This window comes from Heterodontus francisci, chromosome 5 (assembly GCF_036365525.1).
Source record: "Heterodontus francisci isolate sHetFra1 chromosome 5, sHetFra1.hap1, whole genome shotgun sequence".
NCBI classification, from domain to species: Eukaryota; Metazoa; Chordata; class Chondrichthyes; order Heterodontiformes; family Heterodontidae; genus Heterodontus; species Heterodontus francisci.
The window spans coordinates 73,481,250-73,493,316 of record NC_090375.1 but is presented as its reverse complement, the minus strand read 5'-3'; the positions used below and the strand labels follow the sequence as shown (position 1 = coordinate 73,493,316).

Genomic DNA, 12,067 nt, shown 5'->3' with positions numbered 1-12,067 from the left:
GGAATATTTCAACTAAGATAGCATCAACTACACAGATGACATACATCACTTCTTTAGCATAATTGTTTTGTTCCGATTCAAATTGAAAACTACAGTACTCTTTGCAACTTACAGGGGAGAGGAGAATAAGTTTTCACATTATCGTGGTAACCCCAAGCAAAGTAAACTGACTTTTGGAAATATTGAGCGAAAGCTCCTATGACCAGATTTTGTGTATTTCCCGTAAAAGGCGTGGTTTCTGGTACGCTGAAGGCTGCGTAGTTACTGATCTTGAACGGCGGAAGAGTCCGAAGTTTGGGGAATTCCTGGAAGGAAGTGGCCGAACACCAGCTCCTTCGCTCATAGCACTCGGCCTTAAACGAAGGCGAAAGTGTGTTGAGGACTTCAGGCCAGTGCTAACTCGTTCGTTGTTTATGCAGAAGGAGAGTTAACTTGTGAAAATGTGTTTTTACTATTGGAGCTGACAAGTCTTTCAGCAATGAGCAAACGCTGGAGACAGGGACTGAACTGAGAGAAAAAGATTTGAGTGTGTTTAGAAAATTATGGAGTGTTCGAGGGGGAGCAGTTTCTCTAGTATCTCATCCATCCTGGATGTGGTTCCTTATCAGAAGTTGGTGGATCTGCATTATATCAGCAAAGGAGGCTATGGCGTGGTGTTCAGAGCACAGCACAGCGACTGGAGAATGACGGTGGCGGTCAAGTGTTTACAGTTCGACTCTCCAATGGGGGAAGGGTATGGTATTGAGTACATGGGAGAGGGCAGAAGATGCTGTTATTTAAACAATTGCAAAAATTCCGCAGGACTTTGTATAAGCTGTAAATCAACAACGCAGTAATAATTCTATTTGAAATATGAAGTGAGTTTGCCAATACTCAATCCTTCAGTTATGCGTGTTGCCATGCACCACTGCAGAATGAATAGGTGATCAGGAAAAATAATATTTCTTAATAATTCTAAGCTTGTGATTTGCCTAAAATGCCACGTCTAATCCGTATGAACATCGCTACTGCAATTATATCATCCGAAACTCTTAATATGATTAATTTCCAGTTACTCCTGACCAACTATTGACATTTTTTATTTCAATAGTTTGCCACTCCCATAGCACAGAGTATGTCTGTCTATGGTCAAGAGTTTGTAGAGTCGACTGATTTGAAGTTGGGTCTGTGGTTATTGTGGTAAGTGTTTTGGGCTCAGGATACAATGAGCGGGTGGCATGATGCACCTCCAATAGGGGTTAACTGGCAATTTTACAGACTTCTTTAAAGAGAAGGAAATATATTTTGTTCATTTCACCTGGTACCATAGTTTGTAAGTTTCCATGGCTCTTTGGCCAGTCTGAAGTAGCAACCTGTTCGTGTTTACTATGGAACTTCTCTGGGTTACAGGAAGCAGTTCACTGGGATAGTCTAGAGGGGTGGCTTGAGGTAGGGAGATCTGTGTTTAGACAAAAATGATTAAAACAAGTTCTGCTGATTTTATAATCCTGTGTAAGATAGTGGAGGTACATTAAGGGTTAAAAAAAAATCATTTGAAATCTTGGACAGTTGTCAGGCTTATTGTGCTGTTTGTGGAACAACTTTGAGCTCCATAGATAATAAAATAGCAGTAATAAAACCAAAAAGTGCTGGAAATACTCAGCAAGTCTGGTAACATCTTTGGAGAGAGAAGCAAAGTTAATGTTTCAGGTCAGTGACCTTTCATCAGAACTGGCAAAGGTTAGAAATGTAATCGGTTTTAAGCAAATAAAGTGGGGGTGGGGCAAAAGAGAACAAATGGGAAGATGTTGATAGGACACAGGGTCACAGAGAATAACTGGCAAGGAGGTCACAGGGCAAAGATAAAGAGTGCATTAATGGTGTGGTGAAATACAAAGCGTTAGTGTTAAAATAAATTTTATTCATTCATGGATGTGGGCGTCGCTGGCCAGGCCAGCATTTATTGCCCATCCCTAATTGCCCTTGAGAAGGTGGTGGTGAGCTGCCTTCTTGAACCGCTGCAGTCCATGTGGGATAGGTACACCCACAGTGCTGTTAGGAAGGGAGTTCCAGGATTTTGACCCAGCGACAGTGAAGGAACGACGATATAGTTCCAAGTCAGGATGGTGTGTGACTTGGAAGGGAACTTGCAGGTGGTGGTATTCCTATGCATTTGCTGCCTTTGTCCTTCTAGTTGGTAGACGTCACGATTTTGGAAGGTGCTGTCCAAGGAGCCTTGGTGCATGGCTGCAGTGCATCTTGTCAATGGTGCACACTGTGTGTCGGTGGTGGAGGGAGTGAATGTTTGTAGATGGGGTGCCAATCAAGCGGGCTGCATTGTCCTGGATGGTGTCGAGCTTCCTGAGTGTTGTTGGAGCTGCACCCATCCAGGCAAGTGGAGAGTATTCCATCACACTCCTGACTTGTGCCTTGTAGATGGTGGACAGGCTTTGGGGAGTCAGGAGGTGAGTTAGTCGCCGCTGAATTCCGAGCCTCTGTCCTGCTCTTGTAGCCACAGTATTTATATGGCTACTCCAGTTAAGTTTCTGGTCAGTGGTAGCCCCTAGGATGTTGATAGTGGGGGATTCAGCGATGGTAATGCCATTGAATGTCAAGGGGAGATGGTTAGATTCTCTCTTGTTGGAGATGGTCATTGTGTGATGGGAATGTTACTTGGCACTTATCAGCCCAAGCCTGGATATTGTCCAAGTCTTGCTGCATTTCTACACAGACTGCTTCAGTATCTGAGGAGTTGTGAATGATGCTGAACATTGTGCAATCAGCGAACATCCCCACTTCTGACCTTATGATTGAAGGAAGGTCATTGATGAAGCAGCTGAAGATGGTTGGGCCCAGGACACTGCCCTGAGGAACTCCTGCAGTGATGTCCTGGAGCTGAGATGATTGACCACCAACAACCACAACCATCTTCCTTTGCACTAGGTATGACTCCAGCCAGCGGAGGGTTTTCCCCCTGATTCCCATTGACCTCAGTTTTGCTAGGGCTCATTGATGCCATGCTCTGTTAAATGCTGACTTGATGTCAACGGCAGTCACTCTCACCTCACCTCTTGAGTTCAGCTCATTTGTCCATGTTTGAACCAAGGCTGTAATGAGGTCAGGAGCTGAGTGGCCTTGGCAGAACCCAAACTGAGCATCTTTGAGCAGGTTATTGCTAAGCAAGTGCCTTGATGGCACTGTTGACACCTTCCATCGCTTTACTGATGATGGAGAGTAGGCTGATGGGGCGGTAATTGGCCAGGTTGGACTTGTCCTGCTTTTTGTGTGCAGGACATACCTGGGCAATTTTCCACATTGCAGGGTAGATGCCAGTGTTGTAGCTGTACTGGAACAGCTTGGCTAGGGGCACGACAAGTTCTGGTGCACAGGTATTCAGTATATTGCCGGAATATTGTCAGGGCCCATAGCCTTTGCAGTATCCAGTGCCTTCAGTCGTTTCTTGATATCATGCGGAGTGAATCGAATTGTCTGAAGTCTGGCATCTGTGTTGCTGCGGACTTCAGGAATTACAGAGACTTGGTTGAGGGAAGGGCAGGATTGGCAGCTAAATGTTCCAGGCTTTAGAAGCTTCAGGCGGGATAGAGGGGGATGTAAGAGGGGTGGGGGAGTTGCATTACTGGTTAAGGAGAATATCACAGCTGTACTGCGGGAGGACACCTCAGAGGGGTCATGCAGCGAGGCAAAATGGGTGGAGCTCAGGAATAGGAAGGGTGCAGTCACGATGTTGGGGGTTTACTACAGGCCTCCCAACAGCCAGCGGGAGGTAGAGGAGCAGATATGTAGACAGATTTTGGAAAGATGTAAAGGTAACAGGGTTGCAGTGGTGGGTGATTTTAACTTCCCCAATATTGACTGGGACTCACTTAGTGCTAGGGGCTTGGATGGGGCAGAATTTGTGAGGAGCATTCAGGCGGGCTTCTTGAAACAGTATGTAGATAGTCCAACTAGGGATGGACCTGGTACTGGGGAATGAGCCCGGCCAGGTGGTCGAAGTTTCAGTGGGGGAACAGTGACCATAATTCCATAAGTTTTAAGGTACTTGTGGATAAGGATAAGAGTAGTCCTCGGGTGAAGGTGCTAAATTGGGGGAAGGCTAATTATAACAATATTAGGCAGGAACTGAAGAATTTAGATTGGGGGTGGCTGTTTGAGGGTAAATCAACATCTGACATGTGGGAGTCTTTCAAACGTCAGCTGATTAGAATCCAGGCCCAGCATGTTCCTGTGAGGAAGAAGGACAAGTTTGGCAAGTTTTGGGAAGCTTGTATAACACGGGATATTGTGAGCCTAGTCAAAAAGAAAAAGGAATCATTTGTAAAACTGGAAGGCAAGGAACAGATTAAACACTAGAGGAATATAAAGACAGTAGGAAGGAACTTAAGCAAGGAGTTAAGAGGGCTAAAAGGGGTCATGAAAAGTCATTGGCAAACAGGATTAAGGAAAATCCCAAGGCTTTTTATACATATATAAAGAGCAAGAGGGTAACCAGGGAAAGGGTTGGCCCACTCAAGGACAGAGATGGGAATCTATGCGTGGAGCCAGAGGAAATGGGTGAGGTGCTAAATGAGTACTTTGCATCAGTATTCACCAAGGAGAAGGACTTGGTGGATGATGAGCCTAGGGAAGGGAGTGCAGATAGTTTCAGTCATCTCATTATCAAAAAGGAGGAGGTATTGGGTGTCTTGCAAAGCATTAAGGTAAATAAGTCCCCAGGGCCTGATGGGATCTACGCTAGAATACTGAGGGAGGCAAGGGAAGAAATTGCTGGGGCTTTGACAGAAATGTTTGCATCCTCATTGTTTACAGGTGAGGTCCCAGAGGATTGGAGAATAGCCAATGTTATTCCTTTGTTTAAGAAGGGTGGTAAGGATAATCCAGGAAATTATAGGCCGGTGAGCCTTACGTCAGTGGTAGGGAAACTATTAGAGAGGATTCTTCGGGACAGGATTTACTCCCATTTGGAAACAAACGAACTTATTAGCGAGAGACAGCATGGTTTTGTGAAGGGGAGGTAGTGTCTTACTAATTTGATTGAGTTTTTTGAGGAAGTGACGAAGATGATTGATGAGGGAAGGGCGGTGGATGTTGTCTATGTGGACTTTAGTAAAGCCTTTGACAAGGTCCCGCATGACAGACTGGTGCAAAAGGTGAAGTCACACGGGATCAGAGGTGAGCTGGCAAGATGGATACAGAACTGGCTCAGTCACAGGAGACAGAGGGTAACAGTGGATGGGTGTTTTTCTGAATGGAGGGATGTGACTAGTGGTGTTCCACAGGGATCAGTGCTGGGACCTTTGCTGGCTGTAGTACATATAAATGATTTGGAGGAAAATGTAGCTGGTCTGATTAGTAAGTTTGCGAACGACACAAAGGTTGGTGGAGTTGCGGATAATGATGAGGATTGTCAGAGGATACAGCAGGATATAGATTGGTTGGAGACTTGGGTGGAGAAATAGCAGATGGAGTTTAATCCGGACAAATGTGAGGTAATGCATTTTGGAAGGTCGAATGCAGGTGGGAGGTATACAGTAAATGGCAGAACCCTTCGGAGTATTGACAGGCAGAGAGATCTGGGCGTACTGGTCCATAGGTCACTGAAAGTGGCAACGCAGGTGGATAAGGTAGTCAAGAAGGTATTCGGCATGCTTGCCTTCATCGGTCGGGGCATAGACTATAAAACTGGCAAGTCATGTTGCAGCTGTACAGAACCTTAGTTAAGCCACACTTAGAATATTGCGTGCAATTCTGGTCGCCACACTACCAGAAGGATGTGGAGGCTTTGGAGAGGGTACAGAGGAGGTTTACCAGTATGTTGCCTGCTCTGGAGGGCATTACCTATGAGGAAAGGTTGGAAAAACTCGGATTGTTTTCACTGGAACGACGGAGGTGGAGGGCGACATGATAGAGGTTTACAAAGTTATGAGCGGCATGGACAGAGTGTATAGTCAGAAGCTTTTTCCCAGGGTGGAAGAGTCAGTTACTAGGGGACATAGGTTTACGGTGTGAGGGGCAAGGTTTAGAGGGGATGTGCGAGGCAAGTTCTTTACACAGAGGGTGGTGAGTGCCTGGAGCTTGTTGCCGGGGGAGGTGGTGGAAACAGATACGATAGCGACGTTTAAGAGACATCTTGACAAATATATGAATAGGAAGGGAATAGAGGGATATGGGCCCCGGAAGTGCAGAAGGTGTTAGTTTCGGCAGGCATCAAAGATCGGCGCAGGCTTGAAGGGCCGAATGGCCTGTTCCTGTGCTGTACTGTTCTTCTTTTTGAGGCCGAGATGGATCATCAACTCGGCACTTTTGGCTGTAGATTGTTGCAAATGCTTCAACCTTACCTTTTGCACTGATGTGATGGGCTCCCCCATCATTGAGGATGGGGATATTTGTGGAGCCACCTCCTCCAGTTAGTTGTTTAATTGTCCACCACCATTCACGGCTGGATGTGACAGGACTGCAGAGCTTCGATCTGATCCGTTGGTTATGGGATCGCTTAGCTCTGTATCGCATGCTGCGTACGCAGTTTGGTATGCGGATAGTCATGTGTTGTAGCTTCACCAGATTGACACCTCATTTTGAGGTATGCCTGGTGCTGCTCCTGGCATGCCCTCCTGCACTCATCATTGAACCAGGGTTGGTCTCCTGGCTTGGTGGTAATGGTAGAGTGGGGGATATGCCGGGCCATGAGGTTACAGATTGTGGTTGAGTACAATTCTGCTGCTGCTGATGGGCCACCACACCTCATGGATGCCCAGTTTTGCATTGCTAGATCTGTTCTAAATCTATCCCATTTAGCACTGTGGTAGTGCCACACAACACGGTGGAGGGTATCCTAAATGTGAAGGCGGGACTTCATCTCCACAAGGACTGTGCGGTGGTCACTCCTGCCAATACTGTCATGGACAGGTACATCTGTGACAGGCAGATTGGTGAGGACGAGATTAAGTATGTTTTCCCCTCTTGTTGGTTCCCTCACCAGCTACCGCATACCCAGTCTAGCAGCTATGTCCTTTAGGACTTGGCCAGCTCAGTCTGTAGTGGTGCTCCCAAGCCACTCTTGGTGATGGACATTGAAGTCCCCCACCTAGAGTACATTCTGAGCCCTTGCCACCCTCAGTGCTTCTTCCAAGTGCTGTTCAATATGGAGGAGTACTGACTCATCAGCTGAGGGAGGGCGGTAGGTCGTAATCAGCAGGAGGTTTCCTTGTTCGTGTTTGACCTGATGCCATGAGACTTCATGGGGTCCAGAGTTGATATTGAGGGCAACTCCCTCCCGACTATACCACTGTGCTGCCACCTCTGCTGGGTCTGTCCTGCCGGTGGGATAGTGATGGCAGTGTCTGGGACATTGTCCGTCAGGTATGATTCCGTGAGTATGACTATGTCAGGCTGTTGCTTGACTAGTCTGTGGGACAGCTCTCCCAACTTTGGTACAAGCCCCCTGATGTTAATAAGGAGGACTTTGCAGGGTCGACAGGGCTGGGTTTGCCATTGTCATTTCTGGTGCCTCGGTCGATGCCGTGTGGTCTGTCCGATTTCATTCTTTTTTTTATTGACTTCGTAGCAGTTAGATGCAACTGAGTGGCTTGCTAGGCCATTTCAGAGGGCATGTAAGAGTCAGCCACATTGCTGTGGGTCTGGAGTCACATGTAGGCCAAACCAGGTAAGGACAGCAGATTTCCTTCCCTGAAGGACATTAGTGAATAATGAAAACCCTAGCCAAAAGCAAAACATGAAAAAAAAGTGGGTAGGCACATGGTTTAAAAAAAAAAGTGTAATGATGAAACAAACTAAAATGAAATGAAATTTAAAAAATACAAAGTAAAACTTAAAAAGGGAGGGGGGGGGGGGGAAAACAGTCATGCTGTGAAGTGAGACATGTCAGAAGCACTGTTGTGGAAGGTTGCATCATCAGAGCAGATGCGTTGGAGACGGAGAAACTGGGAGAATGGAATGGAGTCCTTACAGGATGCAGGGTGTGAAGAAATATAGTCGAGGTAGCTGTGGGAGTCGGTGGGCGTATAATGAATATTAGTAGTAGTAGTATTATTCGTATTTCCAGAACTTATTGGTTTTTATTTCAGATTTCCAGCATCTGCAGTATTTTGCTGTTAATAAAATATCAGACCTTTGTTTCCATTTAAATAATGTTGCACATAAATGAAGTTTGTCTAATTATTCAAGCTATGCCATGCTTTAAAAAAATTAAGTGCCATTAACAGCACGAGGGAAGCATCAATTTCACGCCAATGGAAAATAAGGTCACCCATACTCAGAATGAGACTGCAATCTAATTACTAAATTCTGGAGCATTTTTATTCATGCTAAGCAGTATGGGTAAACTCTGTCTCCATTAGTGCAAATTAGCTCAACCCACAGCAGGAATATGTACAACTGTTAAATTGTGTTGGGTCAGGTGTGATGTTGGTCTGTAACCTTTCAAGGCTGATATGCTGAATGAAGTTTGTCATTGCTGTGAATATATTGTGCAGTGCAATAATTCAGGTTGTACCTCCAGAAATGATTGAAAACTCAGCAATCAAGGATGGAGTTTTATTCTCTTATACTGATGGAACTTATTGTACGAACAAATACTGATAGTTGAAAGTGTTAAATCAATCCAATGAGAATGTCCTTTTTGTTTTCTCTCCAAATGCAAGTTGTGAAAGCCTTGGAAGGGTTCCTTTGAGCCCTCAAATTTGAAGATGCCATTTAATTAATTGGAAATGAATGCCTCAAAAAATGGACTTAAAACTTCCCCTTTGAGTGTACAATATCTAATTGAAATATCTACAAAATAGTAAGTGAAAATATCAATAGTCACTTGTGTGTGATGAGAACTGTATACGTCCTTCATTTCTGTAAGGCCTCTCTATCTGCAAATTTGGCATTTGAGGATGCTGCCAGGGTAGTCGCCTGTCACTGCCTAAAACTCTTAAGCATGTCAGCACTGAGAGGGAGAGGCAAGGCAGGGCTGGGGTGGCCCAAGGTTACCTTGTGGCACCCAGAGGAGCTCTTCTCCTTGTCTGCAAGGATTCCACAGAAAAGCGATTTAAAAAAAACTTACCTTTATCTTTTCTGGGGACTGAGAGTCCCACTGTGGGCCTCTCGAATTCCAAAGTTAAAATGCCATTGTGCAGCAATGACACCATAAAACTGCAACCTATAGATTTAAATGAGGCCTCATCAGCCTGCAGCAGGAGCCTCAGTCGACTTCAAAATCAGTGAAGATAGCATTGGCAGACGGGAATGTCCTTGGATTCAAACAATTTAACCTCCTCTGACACACTGTTCCCAAAGGGCATTGGGAAGACCAAAGCCTCAAGATGCAAAACAGGGAGAAGAGTAATGTCTTCTGCTCTTGCCATTGACTCCATCTCCTTCATTTTCCCCTGCTTCAGGCAATCTTGGCATCCTATTTAATCGCGAGCTGATCTTTCAACCCCATATCCTCTTCATATAGACCCACCATTGACAATCATGCCTTCACCCACCTAGGCTTTATGCTCAGAAATTCCTTTCCTAAACCCCTCTATCTCACCACCCTACTTCCTTCTTTAAGATCCTCTTTAAAACCCACCCTTATGGTCAACCTTTTTGTCGCCTCCTATACTGATCTACTTGTAAGAAGGCTGTGCCGAGGTAGGAAACGGAGGTTGGGGCAAATGGAATGGGGTGGGGGGGGGGGGGGGTAGATATTAGGAGAAAATTAGGCCTGTTTCAGGCATTACGGTATAGTGTTCAGTAGTAGGATCATGGTCCAGGAGGGGAGGGGAATTGGCATTCTACCAAGGTCAAGATTTTTCTAACACAACAACAGCAACCCCTTTGTTAGTAGCTTTGACTTTGATGATGGTGTTGAGATTAGACTTGGCAGAATAGAGCCCTGCAACTTTGGAAAGAGAGAAATCAGTGAATGAAAGGATTGGAGAAACTGAAAGGACAGTTATCACATTGGCAGTTCTCAATGAAAAGATTAAGAAAGGGCAGGAGAGCTGAGGCAATGGTTGAAAGTGGAGACAGTATGCAGGGGAAGCTTCCTGAGCAAAACAAAATTAAGCACAAAGGTGGTGAAGGAAGAACTCAACATCATTCTCAAGCTCGGTATTCATTGAGGTGGGAAGAAAGGGGAATGAAGTGGAGATTCTTGCCATGGACAGATTGTTCAGGGTCAGAGAAGGAAAGGTCAGGCAAAGGTTTGTGAAAATGCAGCAAATGGTGAGATTGGGAGGAGCAAATGGGTTTGGGAGAAAGTACAGAGAAAGAATGATCAGGAGGCAGGCTGGGATTCAAGAATTGTTAAAGCTCGTGGTCCTTGTTTGAAAAGAAGAAAAACAGTTTTGTTAAAATGCTGGATGAGACAAAGGATGATATTGAACCGAAAGCTGAGACAGCCCTGCTGAGAGAGAGGTCTCGGACATGTCTGCAGTAACACATGGTAGTGGGTAGATTATATGAAGTGGCAAGTACAGACATTAGAGGAGCATTGAATATTAATGGTATTGGTAATCATGGTTGAATTGAAGGAAAAAGTGTGGAATTTGAATTGAAGTCACTTGCAATGAGTCAGAACTGAAGGTAGAAAAGTGTCTGTTCACTCAAATGTTCTGTCCAGTGTAAGCTCGTAGATGTTCAGGAAATCAAAGTTTATCAAAGTTATCATCTCCCAGTAGTGTTGCTGTTATTTTTAAGCCATGTAGTGGTGGAATTGCTACATTAGTAATTATTCAAATTGTTATTTCAATGTGTTTCTTGCACTTTAAATGGAAGTACCTCGTCATGATGGGTGTATACTGCAGTCTCTACGTAGTCTGGAATTTCTCTATGATGTTACCAGAACTTGTGTAGTGTCGTTCTAAACTAGTTATATATTGTGTATCTTTGGAGCGATTGACAATTGTAATGTTGTTCTGAAAGATACATCTATCTATATATTTCCACTCTTCATTTGAAATGCTCTATAATCCCACTTCAATAATCTAATATTTAAGACAGGTAGGAATGCTGCATTTGATTACAGTGAAGGCCTTTAATTTTTCTTATTTGAAAAGAAACAGCATGAATATGTCTCTATTTTTGGCTGTGAGTAATCAGACATTAGTGCAAGTAGATTTAATGGCTAGGACAAGCACTGTCTCTTTAAAAACTTGTCCAGGATAAAGTTACTTCTCTGCATATCTGTTCCTCCCACCCACACCCTGCCAAAAAAGAGATGAAAAGATCCAGTCACTCGGGGGGAAAAAGTGTGCTTGCAAATGATGAAATGGAACGCAACTTATAATTAGCTTGCATCATTTTTCTTGGAGGTAGTGTAAATAGCTATGTAGAAGTTTTAGAAAATGTATTCCATTTGCTTTTCTCAGCTCAACCAAGGCTAAAGAAACAACTTGTATTCAAATAGGACCTTTATTGGAAACTCATGTTGTCCCAAAACAATTTACGAAATATTTGAAGTGTAACCACTGTTATTATATTGACAAGTAATGGCTGCCAATTTCCACACAGCAAATGGTATCACTGGTTGAGAGAGGAATGCTGATCACTAGTACAAGAACCGGCTCGTGAAATTGCCAAGGGATATTTTTTACATCACCTGATCTTGATTAAATAGCTCATCTGAAAGGTGCCATCTCCAACAGTATAGTATTCCAACTATGATGCATTGAAGCATCAGTCAAGGTTGTGCTCTCAAGTCTATGGTGGGGTTGAATGTACAACCTCTCACTTAAACAAGAGTGCTACCAAGTGAGCCAAGCTGGAAATATTTGGTAGCTGCATTTTTTTTTTTTGGAAGAGCTCAGCCTTTTTTCATGTATATTGCTGGCGTGGTCCTGTATAAATAAGAATTTCCGGTTCCTGAAATGCAAGCCTGTGGGTATGATGCCTCACACCTGGCATTTTGCTTTCAGTTTGTATTAGAATATAATTGGTATGTTCCAATATAGATTAATATGTTTTTTGTCGAGGAGGGAAAATACTGGCTGTGAAAATTTACACGAAGTGCCTCTGGGAATATAGAACTTCCTTATAACAAAGCTTAGATTCTATTCTTAGAGCAGCTATGCTTTTG

At 44.2% G+C, this 12,067-nt stretch overlaps 1 protein-coding gene across 3 annotated transcripts in view; it reads left to right on the top strand.

The window, feature by feature from the left end:
• The first annotated feature begins 255 nt into the window (after positions 1–255).
• Positions 256–12,067, top strand: part of ripk2 (receptor-interacting serine-threonine kinase 2) — a 77,917-nt gene continuing 66,105 nt past the window's right edge. Inside the window, exon 1 of one of the 3 annotated variants that reach the window (XM_068031638.1) lies at positions 256–733. In XM_068031638.1, coding sequence (XP_067887739.1) covers positions 543–733 — 191 coding nt within the window. In that variant the 5' untranslated portion in view covers positions 256–542. Of the gene's footprint in view, positions 734–808; positions 858–12,067 lie in introns of those variants that run through there. The other 2 variants (XM_068031636.1, XM_068031637.1) reach the window with 2 other exon arrangements.